Genomic DNA, 16,194 nt, shown 5'->3' with positions numbered 1-16,194 from the left:
GTCACTTTGTCCTAATTTATGTGATATGGATAAAATTACAAAATTAACCCTTTTAAAATGTCTTTCAGATATTTTAAGTTGTTAATTATTATTATTTATAATACTTTTTTGGTAATATTAAAATGATATGTGTTATTTTTTTGTCCCAATATATGTGAGCCTGATAGAATTCTGAGAGTCAACCTATTTTATTATATAGCTTTTAAATATTTTAAAGCTTTTTAAGTCATTTGTAAATGATATATGTTGCTTCCTTGATTGAGACTTCTCCATTTGTGAGATATATATATATATATATACATATTCTATATTATTTTAAAAGAGAGTTTATGCCCAAGTTCTACTATATAATAAATTCTACTATAATATTGAAGAAACTTCCTTTTAAAAGTCCCACAAGTATAATATATAATATTCAAGATTGGGAAAAGTCTCAATCTTGAATATTATATATTATATTTGGGCCTAAACTCTCTTTTATAATATAGTAGAATATGTAAGTATAAATCAACATATCAATATAATTTACTTACTTTATACATGAAAGTACATGGTTGCAATAATTTAGTTCTCTTAAACAAAATCACAATCGGTCTTTTCGTGATATTTTCCCACTAAACCAACTTTTCAAGTACTTAATACTCCCTCCGTCCACAATTGTTTGTCGGGGTAAGGTCATGCACATCCCTCAAGGAAAATTTAATACAAGGTGTAATTTGACTAATATAACCCTACTATATCAATAATACCAAAAGTCCACAAAACTTTTAAATTGAACTACACAATCATTAAGGGCAGAATTGGAAAAAAGTGACTAATTATTTCTTGATTGTTTAAATTGACAATTAATCTTGGACATCTATTTTTAGTATACCTGCCAAACAATTGTGGACGGAGGGAGTAGTACTTTCTTCTAGTATTACTAATAATGTAACATATCAAATTGAATTAATTTCTTTTTAGATATTTTATGCAGTTATATGTTGCAACATAAAATAGATCCAATGAATCATATTCTTCGGTGTTTATTTTTTTCCTCTCTTCAAAATACACATCCATTTATACTTTGAGTTACCTCTGCCGTATTCTGGAATCATTTATAAATTAAAGTATGGTGTTGAGTGCCGTACACTACAGGAAAAATTTGAATTACATGGAAATTTTTCTGGGGATTAGTATTAAAATTTGCAGGAAAATAAGTTTTCTACGAATTTTCATACTAATCCCCAGAAAAATCCACATGTAATTTACACTTTTCTTGTAGTGGTATGCGTAAATATCTAATAATATAATGGTGTTGTGTGATCAATTTTTGGATTAATCATGTTAATTAGACTTTACATTATGTTGCACCACACATCAAATACCAAACAAAGTGATGATAACAAAAGAAAAAAAGGAAAAGGTAAAACGATTGAAGGAGGGACCTTCGTTATTTCTTGACTTAACTACAAATATCCAACAAAGAGGTGACAAATTCTTAAGGCTGAAATTTCTTCTAATTATTAGGATGAGTCCATATCAATCAATTAACATAATAGTGTTAACTAGAACACTTATTTGGAAAATTGAGATTTCATACTATTCATTTTGATCAATCCTTTTCTTTTCTTTGTTAGTTTTGGTGAATAATTGTATAGAAAATTTATTTCAAATCTGTATGATATCAAGTATCTACTTTGAGATTCGACTAATTCGAATATACATCGAAAAATTCCTACCATGAGTGTGATGGGTTAGAGTTTAAAGCAAAGCAACAAAATATATTTAATAAAAGGAAATAAAACAATAATGGTGGCACGTGGCAGTTGTTATCAAGTTGGGGGCTGTTTGTGGGTTAGGGCCCCAAAAACAATAAATGGAATTTTAATTTTAATAGATTAAAATGATACTCCCTCCGTCCCTATTTACTTGTCCATATTTCCTCTTTTAGATGTCCCTATTTACTTGTCCATTTTGACAAATCAAGAAAGGACAAAAAAAATTTCCTATTATACCCTCATTTAAACTTCTTGAAAATTTAAACTTCCCCCAACATTGATTAGTTATCTTGAATAAATTTATTTTGGAATCATAATTAATAAGGGCAAAATTGTAACTTCACTATGCTAATCATTGTTGCCTTAATATGTGTGTCATTTCTAAAGTGGACAACTAAATAGGGACAGAGGGAGTACTATGGCAGAGGCGTATCTAGAGGGGGTGCCGTGGGTTCACGTGAACCTATGCTCCCCTCTAGGTCATATATAGTAGTGTTATATTTTTTTTTAAAATATTTAAATATAGATGTGTGAATCCATGTTCAAAGTATCATATAATAATACGATGATGATTGGATGCACATCTCTAAGTGAGGATAAAGATTTAAATCTCATATCTATCTTGTCTTTTTGAGTAACACATTATCAGTTGACGTTTCAACTAATTTTGTTTTTGTTTTTTTCCTTTGATCTTTCAAAATTTTCAAGTGTTACATTGAAAATTCCTAAAAAATTTAGCACTGTACATTTTTTATATAGTTAAATCAAATGTGTATATTAAAATTTAAAACTAGTAGTATTATATATTTTGGACCTATAATTTTTAAAATTTAATAGTTCATATTAAGAAATAAAAGTCAAATCGATCAAATGTATATTTAAGATACAATTTTTTAAAATCGTGCACTCATCTAACCGAAATCCTGAATACGCCTCTGTACTATGGTATATTTATTTGGCGTTTGCACATGTGAGTCCAATTATTTTTGCCCACAAAAACAAACACCTTTAACTAAACATATCGCTGTTTAGATTAATTGGTCCCTACTCAGACGAAAAGATTTTAATTCCAAATACACACAGAGCTGTCATATTTTGGACATTTTTATTTAGCATTTTCTGCACTTATACCCTATCCCCCCACCCCCACCCCAACCAATTTTATTTATTATAAATTAATATTTATTCTTTACCAAAAGAGATGAGAGATTTTTTTATATCTTAGTCATTGATAAATTATTATGTTAGTTTTTGTAATATTTGACAAAATACGTGTGTAATCTTCAATTAATTGAATGCATGATCCTTTTTAGTAGGAATATTGTATATTTATTCTAATTTAAATTTATATTACAATTAAAAAGTATTAAATAATAATACAAATTTAATATAATATATGAATAATTAAGTGTTGAAACGATTGATAATTTTATGAATATTCATCTGTAAATATATGAAAAGTGCATGTTTTAATTAATTCATGGTCACACAATCTTAGGAAGATATTACAAGGACTAAAATCAAAGCTATAGTTTAACCTACGATAACATGCATGTTATCATCACTAAAATACTAATTAATAACTTTATCATAAATATTTACCCATAATTATTTTTAAATGATTTGGTTATATAAATATTATGCATAGACTAATTAATACAAGTAAAATAGAAAGAAATGAACAACAATTTTTTTGGGAGAACGTGAGGCCCATCATAAATTGGCTTGAAACAGAATCTTCCTCCATGTTATTTCTCCAGTCTTATTTTAGAGGTCGTATTTTGTAACTATTACGAGTCATTTCGTTTGAGTTATGATGAAAGATAAATTATATTAAGATTTTTTTTTTATTGAGTGTTTGATTTGTTATATTTAAAATAATAAATTTTAAGAATAATTTATTTGTTTACGAAACTATTCTTCATAAATGTGAAAAGTGAGGTATAAATAAAACTTTAAAGGGATAAGTTATCCCGGAATTACTATACCATTCAAAAAGAGGGATTACTAAACTCGGTACTAATTATTAATCGCGGGAGAAGTTATTTCAGACTTGCCAACCAAACAACAAATTAAGTGGTACTATAATTCAATCTCAAGACTATTTACCATTATCCTTCACACCAAACAATCCCTTAAAAATTATTATATTTAATTGAATTAAGAGACTCTAAAAGAATTATTTAGTGTGAGATATACAATAAAATAATTTTAAGATAAAATATAGAATTATTTTATCCTGTCTTTATGAAGATATTTTTATCCCCAAGAAAATAAGAATCAAAAAGACACATTTGAAGTTCTATAGGACTATATAAAATGTACAAAGAATGTAGTAATTTTGGGCTCGTTTGGTGTGAGGGATTAAAAATAATAGTGATGGGATAAAGAAATAATTATGGGATAAAAAGAATTATGTTATTTGGTTGTCATGTTTGGGATAAGTTATCTCATATACATGGTGGGATAAGTTATCCTAGGATAGCTAACCCCAAGATAACTTATCCTAAAATAACTTGTTTTCAACCAAACGACCCGTTAGTTCTCAGTAGATATATGCTCTGCTGCTTCCTCTTTTCTCTCTCTTTTTCTTTTTTGGTTTGTATGTGTGAGAAAAAATAAAAGTTATCTAAATGTTTAATAAAAAATTTAGATTTGAAGATTTGAGCCTTTTAAAGTATAAAATCACATTTATTTAAGAGTGTTTTACTTCGAATATGAGATTTTTTATTGTATACACAAATTCAATTTAATTGAATTTTAATAAAAGTATCGGTTATGAAAAAAATTACAACTTGCATTCAAAGTCGCAATGCAATGAACATGTGAGATGAAAAGTTATTCTATACTTTAAAAAAGCACAATAATGAATCTGGATTGTCAACGCTATCATATTTTCCATCTAACTAAAAGTTTTCACCAAATTTTTTACCCATTTTCATTTTCTTTCTTATTAATTTTGAAAGTAAATAAAGTAAAAAAGGAATCTTTTTATCTATCGACATTAAATACAAGTATTTTAAGTTAATTACTATTCCTTCGGTTCAGTTACTTGTTCATTTCTAACTTAGAACATTTCTTAAAAAAAAAATTAGTATATATATGGGTATATTATAATAATATTTATATTAATTTATATACATAGCTTATGTCCTGGAGAATAAGTAATTAATATTGAGAATAAAATATAAAAAATAAGTTTTTTTGTTGACTAAAAATAATAATGTATTTTTAATATAGTGAACAAATAAAAAAAAGATAAAGTAAAAATAAAAAGTGCACTATATTAATAATAATTTATCTCTCCCTCTCTCTCTCTCATATATGGATCATACTTCTTTCGTCCATTCATACTTGATCATTACTCTAAAAATAGATATTCGCTTTAGAAAAATATGAGATAATTTATTAGTTAGTTCATAATTTACAACTTATTACTTATTAATTATATACTCCCTCCGTTTCACAAAGAGTGGCCTAGTTTGACTTGGCACGGAGTTTAAGAAAATAAAGAAGACTTTTGAATCTTGTGGCCCTAAATTAAAGTTATGTCAAATGTACAAAATTGCCCTTTAATCTTGTGGTCTTAAACATGCCACGTGAAAAATTGAAAGTAAAATGTTACCAAAAAAGGAAAGGGGTCATTCTTTTTGAAATAGATTAAAAAGAAAAGGAAGTCATTCTTTTTAAAACGGAGGAAGTAATTATTTTGGAATGCATTTTTGCATCATGAAGACGTAAAATACGTTGAATTTTCGTGGTAAAGAGGTTAAAGTGGAATAAGTAAAAAAGAAAGTTGAACAGTTAAAAAGCATGAGAATATGATGACATGACATCAATCAATTCACTTTATCGCTATGGATTTCGGTTCATTCATCTTTTTTCTTAATTTTCTTCGCCATAATAATAAAAAAAATATCACAGTACATTATTGCAACTTTGAATTTCCTCTCTGCAATTCGGAATATACTCGCCCCACATATCATTCAAATAAAGTAATTCGGTGAATATATGTCCATAATTTTTTTTGAAAAAAATTGACACGTAAATTTGTAAGTGTTTTCAAACATCTGTTACATAGATAAGTTCATTGAAACATTTTTTCACATGTTCAGCTATGTAATCAAAACATAAGTCTACCATATCATGTATATATATTTTGATTACATATTTTATCAATTATATGTGAGAAAAAAAAAACTAATAATACTTGTAAAATGATGTATATATTTGATGTTTTTACCCTTCGTAATTTACCACTAGCATTAACCTTGGAACTCACAGATAGTACAAAATATTCACTGTATTTGGTGAAACTTAATAAAAGGCAGCAAAAAAGGGTGTACCAGTTCACTTTTCCATTTTTCATAAATTCTTGCGTATGTTTCCACTGGCTAATAACTATTGGTATTCAATTTGTAACAATTTACTCCTATGTCTCTAATTACTTGTTCATTTTTTCTTTTATAATTGTTCTTAATTATTTGTTCATTTTGACAAATCAAGAAAGGACAATTTTTTTATACCTATTATACCCTCTATTAAATGATTAATTACTTTGAAAAATGTAAAACTTTTCATCCACTTCATAATTAATAGGGGTAAAATGGTAAACTCACTATGTCATTAATTAATTTCTTAATTGGTGTGTCAATTCAAAAGTGAACAAGTAATTAAGAACAGAGGGAGTAATATGTTTGGCAGCATATGAAGCCATTTGTAAATACATAAACATAGTTGTATAATTTTAAGAAAATCCGACGCAATCACATTATAAAATGCATATAATATATAAGTATATAACATAACATGAAATTCGATTCACCGCTACAATAAAAGGACTTAGAAGTTACTCCCCTTGGCTTCCTCTCCGGCGATGTTCATGCAATAGGTCCTAAATCATTGTACTAATACCTAAATAATATTTGTAGCATCCCTTAAAATTATATTATGTTGACCTTGTTAATGTGACAATCTCCTAGGCCATCGTGCCCTAAACAAAAAATTGACTTTGTACAAGGTCAAACTTTCATTTTCTTTGCTACTCTATAGTTAGTAGTCCTACATCCAAGACTTTGACCAAAAAATACGATTGGCTTTGAAAATCTACTAAATTAACCAAATTAAGATCTCATGTAATAAAGATTATACTAACATATATTAGTATTATTAATCAGTGATACATTAATTATTACTGTATATATACTATATAATGAGAGTATGCAATAACTATCTTTTGAAATGTTTTTTTTCTCGTATACATTTTATTCACCTTTTCAAGAAATAAATATAATGTATTAATATTCCCCAAATACAAAGTATATATATATCATAACAGTATATGTTAACATCCCATTAATCAATGATTTATTAGTTATTACTAAAGTTAGCATACGATAGATATAGTATAACATTATTACCAAAAAAATAACTATAACAGATTCATTGTATTTGAATTGTAGTCAATTTGATTAAACTATACTTTAGGAATTTAAGAAATTTTAAGGAAATAAATGATTGTATTTTTAGGTGATATGATAATTAACCCATCAATTAAGAGGAGAATCATTTTATGGCCTATTATACGATTATTTAGTTTATGTATGAGTTATGTAAAAATATATTATATAAATATACTAAAGGATTGCAAGGTACAACTTACAAGCATTATTATATATACCACTTCTAAGAAAGAACAATCCCTGTCAAGATTCTCATATACCTATGTAAAACTTTGTCATTTTTCAAGGTAAAATGATAAGATTTTCTACTTTTTTTTATTAACTTTTTGCGTGACTTCATCCAACTTCCACCCTACCACCCACAAGTCCCCAACCTAAATAATGGATGGAAAAAAAAAACTAAAATAATAGGAGTATGTAAAAATAAAATTGATAAAATATATATATATATATTGCTTATTAATTTACTGTGCAATATGAGATAATTCTAAGCACACTAATTTACTGTGTTATATGAGAAAAATATTAATACACTAAATTAGTACGTTATATAAGTTTCATCAATTATAATAATTGTTAAATGTAATCTGAAGAGTAAATTTTAGGTTTAACAAACATAAAAATCATATTTGTATGCTATAGCTATAGTTTGTTGCCTAGTTTATATAATTGCACTTCAAAACAAATTTTATGTTTGCTATGACTATTAATATGTATATTTCGATATACATATACAAAAGAATCAATTGTATAATCTGTATTTGTATTAAGCGAGCAATTGTATAATATGTGTTTGTATAAAGCGAGAAAGGCAAAAGAAAACTGGGCGGGCGAAGATCTGTATTTGTGTAATTATAAGTGTATAAGACGAAAATATGTGTATTTATATTTGTATATACAATTTCCTCTCTCTTTATACAAACACAAACACAATTTATACATTTGTGTTTGTATAAAGTGAGAGAGGCGAGCGAGATTCTACGGGGAGAGAGGCAAACGAAAATATATGTATATATACAGTTTTCTCTCGCTTTATACAAACACAAACGTAATTTATACATTTGTGTTAGAGAGGCGAGAAGACAGCGAGCGAGATCAGGAGAGTGGCGAATGGTAACTGTTTGCTATGAGTTACAATTAAATGAAACTCTGATTATAGTATTTAATTTGAATTAATAGTTTGCTATTTTATATAATTTTTCGAATAATGAACCATATGTAGTTTTTGTCAACTTTATATTTGTACTTTCTCTTTTTTAAAGAAAATGATTTACTTTCTTTTTTAATGTATTTAAAAAAAATGTTTATGTCCTTTTTTGATAGTAATATTTTAATTTAAAATTTTCATATAACATTTTTAATATTATTTTAATTTAGAATCACAAAATCCTTAAAATATCATTATTTTTTAAACTAAAAGTTTACATTTTTTTTTCTTTTTAAGTCCATCATCCAACTTCCACCCTACCACCCTCGTACCCCCACCCCCACATGCAAAAACTGAGAACTCAACCAATCTTATTTACAAATTTCATCTCTCCATCTTTATTAATTGTAGGGTCTTTCTCTTTCTTTTTCTTTCCTCGTAAGAACACAAAGGAGAAAAGCATATAAAGAAAGAGTTATTTTTTGTTCTCTGCAAAAAAAGTAGAGAATGGAAGATCCTGAAAGGCTTACATCATGCAACAGTGGAACAAGGAGAATTAGCTCCGACTCTATCCATTCACCCGAATTCGAATTTTGGATGGTCCGAAACCCATCATTTCCTCAGCCTAATCAGCTCTCTGCCGATGAGCTCTTCTCCGATGGCATCCTTCTCCCTTTAGACCTCCTTCAAAATGACCCAAATGCTATTTCGCCTGAACCGTCCGGGTCCGGCCGATCCGAAACTGATTCTGGAGGGGAGCCTTCTGCTGCGATAGTCAACTCGTCCGCCGGAGGAGCTTCTTTCACCTCCTCGAAGCGATGGAAGGATATTTTCAAGAAAACTGACAAGAAAGATAGTAATGAGGAGAGTTGTAGAGAGAAGAAAAAGGACAAGAAGAAAGAGAAAAAACTTGTTGGGGGAAGCAATGGGGTGACTGGGGCTGAGCTCAATATTAATATTTGGCCCTTTTCGAGGAGTAGATCCGCCGGAAATGGAGGAAGTAGACCTCGGGTTACGGGTGGATCCGGATTAGCGACCCGAAAGGTAAGTAGTGCTCCGTGTTCCCGGAGCAACTCCGCCGGTGAATCCAAGTCACGGAAATGGCCCAGTAGTCCCAGCCGTGGTGGGGTTCATTTGGGCCGGAGCAGCCCAGTTTGGCAGGTACGACGGAGCTCCGTTAACTCAGGATCCGGTAGCCGGAGCTCCGATAACCTCGTGAGAACTAATGAAAAATCAATTAGAAAAGAAGCCCCCCAGAAAGAAAGCAGCACCAAAAAGGTAGTTATTAAAAAAGAAGGCGTTGAAGGCCGCCGGAAATGGTCGTCAGCGGCGGCCGGCGGTGGGCCTAAAACTAGAGTCTTAAACTTGAATGTCCCTATGTGCATTGGTTACAGGAATCAGTTAGGTTGCAGAAGTGATGAAAATAGTGCCATCAATATCGCCGCCACCGCCAACGGAGGAGTCGTTGGTGATCAGAGTGGTAGCAGCACGGTGACCGGTGAAGGGGTACGTGGCAGTAACTTATTTAATATCAAAAGCCTATTTACTAAGAAAGTATATTAAGTAATTAAATAGTGGCAAATCCATAGTAATTACACACTTTTTGAATTATGTTAGTGTATCTATCATTATCCTTTTCTATATATTCTCCTATGTAACTTTTTCGTAATGTAAAGTCCTAACTTTTGACGTTTGCAATGTAATATTTGGACCTCAGTTTGGTCAACTTACTGCATTCTTGCTATTAAAGTTGAAGGGTCTGTATAATTTTGCTTACTTTAGTATTTACTTGTTCTGATAAACTCTATATTGTCAAGTTTTTGACAGTGCAATTGTGTTAATTTATCATTATGTTACATGGATTCTTCATCCAATACTAAATAAAGAGATATGCTAATTTCTAATTAAGCATGAAAGAATAGTTACTGATTGGGCGAAGATATTGGGAGGCACAAAATCAGAGAAGGTGATAAGGTTTCGAACCAAAGTGGTTATAAATTTTGACATCGATAAATTATGGCTAGCAAAAATACAGACGTCAGTGGGCGTTACACCATGCTTTTCATTTACCAGTTAAGGTCCCATGGGGCGTTGGACATTACTTTCATTCCCTCTTTCGTTACGTTACATCCATAAAATTAAGCTGCTTTTGTTATTATATTGTCAATTTTTATCGTCTGTCTTCACACATTTTTTTGGCTTCTTCTCATCTTTCACCGTTTCATTCAATCAATAATGTCTTCTATCTGAAACTAGTTGTATTTTGGTAGATGAAATATCTGTGTCCATTCTGTTTTAGTGGACCTTATCCAAATTCCATTTACACTTGTTTTCATTTCAATTGGAATAACTTTTTATTTCCAACAGACTTCAACCGGAGGCGGATCCATAAATTTTGTATCATGGCTTCTAGCTCAACTATTTTTAGCTCGAAAATTGCTATATAGAATGGTTGCTCTATTAATATATTTCAATGAATTACTAAATTTTGTACATAAATAATAAAATTGTCACAAAAGGCAGTGATAATGCACAACATAAGTCCGCTACCAACTGGTATTCTAGCAATTTTTTATTGTCTTCAGGGAGAAGGAGATTTGTGTAACTATTAAGGGAAGTCATAATTTAATATTAATGTTTTTGAATTCAATACACTGCAGTTAATGGCATCTTAGTAACTGAACTATACCGTTGGAGACCTGCGAAATGTGATAAATAAGTAGACAAGTACATGAGAAATGGTAAAAACGCTAGGTGATTTTTTTATTTGTCCTAGTTTTGATGAATATAGTTACCTAGTATCTGTTGCTAGTGAGAGGTGATAGTTATCCCATGAAATTACTCGAGGTACATGAAAGCTGATTTGGAAACCACTGTCAGAAAAATAAGGAAAAATTTACCTATATACACACATTTATTTACCATAATTTCTATTATTCCCTACCATTTCAAAATATTACCAAAATCCCTTATTTTACTCCCACATCCTAACCTCCTGATATATAACTTCATACTCCCAAAACTAACGTTTCTCTTCCTTAATTCACTCCATTAATCTCTCCCTAACTTCACTCCCACAATCTTATCAATTAATTGTTTACTAACAATTTGAAATTCAAAATCGCTCTCTCTCCACTCAAATCAATTTCAACATCTTGAATAGGTAATTTTTGTCTTCCTTGATTTTCACCGTTCATCCATGTTTTTTTTTTTTCATCATCAATTTACTAATGTTAATTCAAGTCTCAGTGGGCACATGTTGGTAAACATATGAAAAAAGCGTGTGCAGAATATGCTTACCATACTTGACATGTTGACCCAATATCGTAATATTGTAGTTGATGACATGATCTAGCCTGATGAGAATGAAACCCAGAAGGGATCAAAATAAATAGGGACAATAAGGATCTGGGGAACTTGGTAGCCTTTGTTGAAAAGATAGATGTTGACTTTGTTGGAGAAGGCAAGATCGAAGAAGGATGTATCTTCACGCCTATCTTTATCAAAGTTATCGATTGTCAATGTATCTTGTTTATTTTGTTTCTTAAATTAACCTTTATTAGTGGTATGAAATTTCGGATACATTAATGCTATAATAAATTTATGTTTTATGTAATGCATCAGGTATATATTTATTACATTGATACATAATTTTAATATTGTTGAATATTTGACTATTGAGTTTCATGTGCAATACTTATATACTTGATACATAAGTAATGCTTAATGGATCATTTACAATATATCAAGTTTTATAATGATCATCAATATTTTTTAATTTAAAAAAGATATAGAACACTTTACAAGCAATCTTTACTTCTCTAATGTATCTGATTCTCCGTTCATCCTTGTTTTATACAATGTATCATATTCATATTTAAGGTGTTGATACATAACCGTAGTATTGTTGAATCTTCGATTAGTTTTATCATGTTCACTATAAATGTACTTGATACATAAACACTACTTAATGTATCATTTGCATGTATCAAGTTTTTCAATGAATCATCAATCTCATTCAAATTTAAAAGACAATATAGACCGTAACAAATCACTTATGTGTTATGTATCTACACTCTTTAATATTTGTTCAGTCTTATCCAACTTAGAATGCGATAATAATCTTGATAGATAAAAACTCAGACGACATGAAATAATCTGCAAACATTAAAAAATTCAATGATACATTATATGAAATGCATTTTTTTCAATTTTCAATTTTCAATGCAACACATATCTAACAACAAACGAACACATGTCGGCACAATTTTGTAACCATCTTATAACATGTATTGGGTACATTAGAATTATCAATGATACAACCAATCACAAAAATTCAACATTGATATATATTAATGTATCATCCATATTTGTCTTCATCTAAACAAGTAATTTACATATCTTAATTGTTACACTATTTATATGTACAATATACACAATAATAACCTGATACAAATGTATCTAATCTGTTCCAATTGTTAATCCATTTATTACATGTATCATATACAATATATTATGATGATACATTTTTATACAAATCACATCTGGATACAAAATAATGACCACATCATAATCTATAGATATAAAATTACAATACATGCGGGTCGTTTACCACTAATATATCATGACTTACATATTCACATCAAAATGATAAAATAATACTTTAACAATGACACATTAAAAAAAACTATATACCAATGGTGGAAAGGGTGGAGGAGATGGTTGAACAGTCGGAGATGGATAAGGAGTTAATACAAAAGATAATTTCTTTGTCGGATAAGAAGCGAATGAAATAATGGCACAAACACCGTATGGAAAATCATTGTTTTTTCTTATATATCCATATCCCTCCACTCTCCATGATTAACCCCATGAGTTCTTGATTATCCAGTAGTTATCATCTCTTTCAGAACTATATCCTACTATTAGTACTCCATGGCTCAAGTCATCTGGACTACTAGAGCAACTTCTATCATAGATTCCCTGCATAATTTCATAATACAAAAGGACAAAGTACACGTCATTTTTGGGATTCTTGAAAGAAGAAAGGGCAAAAAAATGTGTAGAATAGAAGTAACAGATAAGAGTACCCCCTCTATACAATTGAAAATCAACAATTGTTCCATCGATGCTAACATTGACAGGTTGTTGAGCAACAACACAAAGAAGGGCAATTCCTCCTATAGAACTTTTACGATTTCAAATTGATGGAGAAGATGAAAATCTGAATTTTGAATTTTGTGAAGTTGTTACAGATTGGAATGGATTGATATCAATCAGATCTGCGTGATTTATTCGAAAGAAAATCAATTCTATGTTAATATTTCATATTAAGCGCAACAAACAAGTTTTATAATGTATCACAATTAATGTATCCGAATGAACTTATGTATCTGAATGGCTGATATTTTAAGGAATTTTTGTAAAATAGAAAAGAGTAGAAATAGAATGTAATTTAGGTTTTACACTATTGGATTTATGTAAGTTATACAAAAAATAAATAAACGTGAGAAATGGTACAATACTGTATTATTAATTCTGTATCCACCAACATATAACAAACTGTGAGAGTGGAAATTGCCAAAGCCCAACTAGATACTCTGTGGGCTATTAAACGTCTAAAGAGTTCATTTTAGATGGGCTGGTGTATGACATTTTCAGCCTTGTGAAATCTTAAACATTTTTCCATTAGAAAAATACTGATTCAATAGAAAAAGAATTATCTACATTATGTTATGTTAGTTTAGTTATATATTTCATCTTTTACGTATTACATGAAGAAAAGAAAATTGAAACATTTTTACGTATTGCATATACATATATTCAAATGTAGTAACATCTTGACGGTTGTTGCTTTGTTGGGTGTCCTTTCCCTTTCAATTCCACCAAAGTCTTAATCTGCGTCATATGTACCAAAAAGATAAGATGCAATTAAATTATCTACGAAAGACGCATTTGGTTGCCGACGACAAGAGGTATGCGAGAACGCCATATGCGGAAAATGTATTCGCAAAAATAAGTGATCCAATAAAAATAAGGAAAACTATCTTAGATAAATAATTTTACTATATTTATTAATATTCTTTTATACTTTAAAATAATTACATAATCTTTTTCTCGCTGGGTGTCTTCATCTATCTCTCACTCTTGCCATCTTTCCCTCTTTCTGCTCTCTCACCCTTTTTCTCGCTCTATCCGTCTTGCTCTCCCCCTTCACCTCCGTCTTTCTTCTCGATAATGATGTGTATTAGCGCATATTTTGTATAATTTTGATATACAGATATTTATCCACGGATATAATGATAAATGTATCAATGCATATTTTGATACAAAAAAAATATATTTTTGATACCAAATACGCGTGTTTATGGACGGATATACAAAATATTTAATAACATATATGCTGATGAAATTATATTGAATACACGAGATGAAATGATATCAGATACATTAAATGAAACTGATTTCTGGATATACATATATATGAAATTGATAGGATGCACATATAAATACAGACAGTAGAATGAGCAAGAGAAAGTTAGTATATTTGATATACATGTAAATCACGATTAAATACAATATATATATATATATAAAATAATTACATTTAATTTGATTTATATATATTTGAGATACATATATTTATTGACGGATAACATATATTAATAACAATATCTTTCTCACAAAATATAATTGAAAAAACTATTTCAACATGTAATTAGAAGGAATAATAGTTTGTTTTATGGTGTTTTTCCTCTAAAAAAAACTCAGAGGGTCAACACCGACCCAAAATAAAGTAATTAAATAAAAAAAAGTGCATGTTGCAAATTGCAATATTGGAATTGGCACCCCCAAACAAGACAAAAGAGGAGAAGAATAAATAAATAAAAAGCCCTAGAATTAGGTGATTAGTATAATCATTGAATCGAATCGTATTCCCCTCATTCTCGAAGTTGCAGCAACAGAGTAGAATCAATGTCCTCACGCGATAGCAAGAAACCCTCTAGGCAAACCTCCGGTAGCCGTGCCGGTGGAATTCGTACACTTTCCGATCTCAATCGTCCATCCGGTCACGATTCCGACAGCGATTCCGATGGTCCCCAAGAATACTACACCGGTGGTGAAAAAAGGTACTTCTATCAATTTGCTCAAACCCTAATTCCTCTCGCCATCATTCTCTATTCCTCAATTGATTAATCAGCTGTTGACTTTTACACATTTATTCTCAATTCCATAAATCAATCAACTAACTATGCCAAAATCGAAAACTTAGCTGATTGCAGTATGTATGAATCTTCTATATTCATGAAGGGGATTGGAGATAATTAGATTGTTTTTTTATTCAAATTATGTTTAGTTACTTCTCCATAGTTGCGTTTAGTTGAACATATATTAAACTGTTATATGTTTGCACGTTTTGATAAGGAATGATGTGTTAGAGTTTGCTAAAGCTGATGTGTTCCATGTGAATTGTATATTTGCTATGTTATTCTCAGCAAAAGGCAGAACCTTTTACCATTTTCCTTTTGTAGTTTGTTCTTGTTAGAGGTTTTCTGTTGTAGTTTGTGAGTTTGTTCTTGTTAAAAGGCACCATATGGGATAAAAAGGTTGTATGTTTAGTTGCAGGTAGTCTGATTCTTTTGTTGCTAGTGCGGAGCTGGTGGATTTAGAGAACTATAGTCCATTGTTGTTGATATTTTCAGAATGATTTTCTTGATCATGTTTTTATAGAGAAAAGAGTGTTCCCTAGGTAATACAGAGGTAAAAGTAGGGTGTAGGATGAGGTTTTTGTGTGTTTTGGGATGGGAGTGGGGGGGGGGGGGAA

General features: G+C 29.9%; 2 protein-coding genes across 2 annotated transcripts in view; both read left to right on the top strand.

Moving 5' to 3' along the window:
• Positions 1–8,702: 8,702 nt before the first annotated feature.
• On the top strand, positions 8,703–10,150 carry LOC102583526 (uncharacterized). The gene has a single exon (XM_006348104.2). It carries the CDS (start codon positions 8,877–8,879, stop codon positions 9,930–9,932), a length of 1,056 nt encoding a protein of 351 aa, XP_006348166.1. The 5' UTR covers positions 8,703–8,876; the 3' UTR covers positions 9,933–10,150.
• A 5,060-nt stretch (positions 10,151–15,210) lies between these two features.
• LOC102583198 (plant UBX domain-containing protein 4) overlaps positions 15,211–16,194 on the top strand; it is a 3,709-nt gene continuing 2,725 nt past the window's right edge. The window contains exon 1 of the mRNA XM_006348103.2: positions 15,211–15,499. Coding sequence (XP_006348165.1) covers positions 15,345–15,499 — 155 coding nt within the window. The 5' untranslated portion in view covers positions 15,211–15,344. The remainder of the gene's footprint in view (positions 15,500–16,194) is intronic.

This window comes from Solanum tuberosum, unplaced genomic scaffold, assembly GCF_000226075.1.
Source record: "Solanum tuberosum cultivar DM 1-3 516 R44 unplaced genomic scaffold, SolTub_3.0 scf00099, whole genome shotgun sequence".
Classification (NCBI taxonomy): domain Eukaryota; kingdom Viridiplantae; phylum Streptophyta; class Magnoliopsida; order Solanales; family Solanaceae; genus Solanum; species Solanum tuberosum.
Note: the sequence above shows the minus strand (reverse complement) of the source record. Positions and strands in the feature narration are given on the sequence as shown.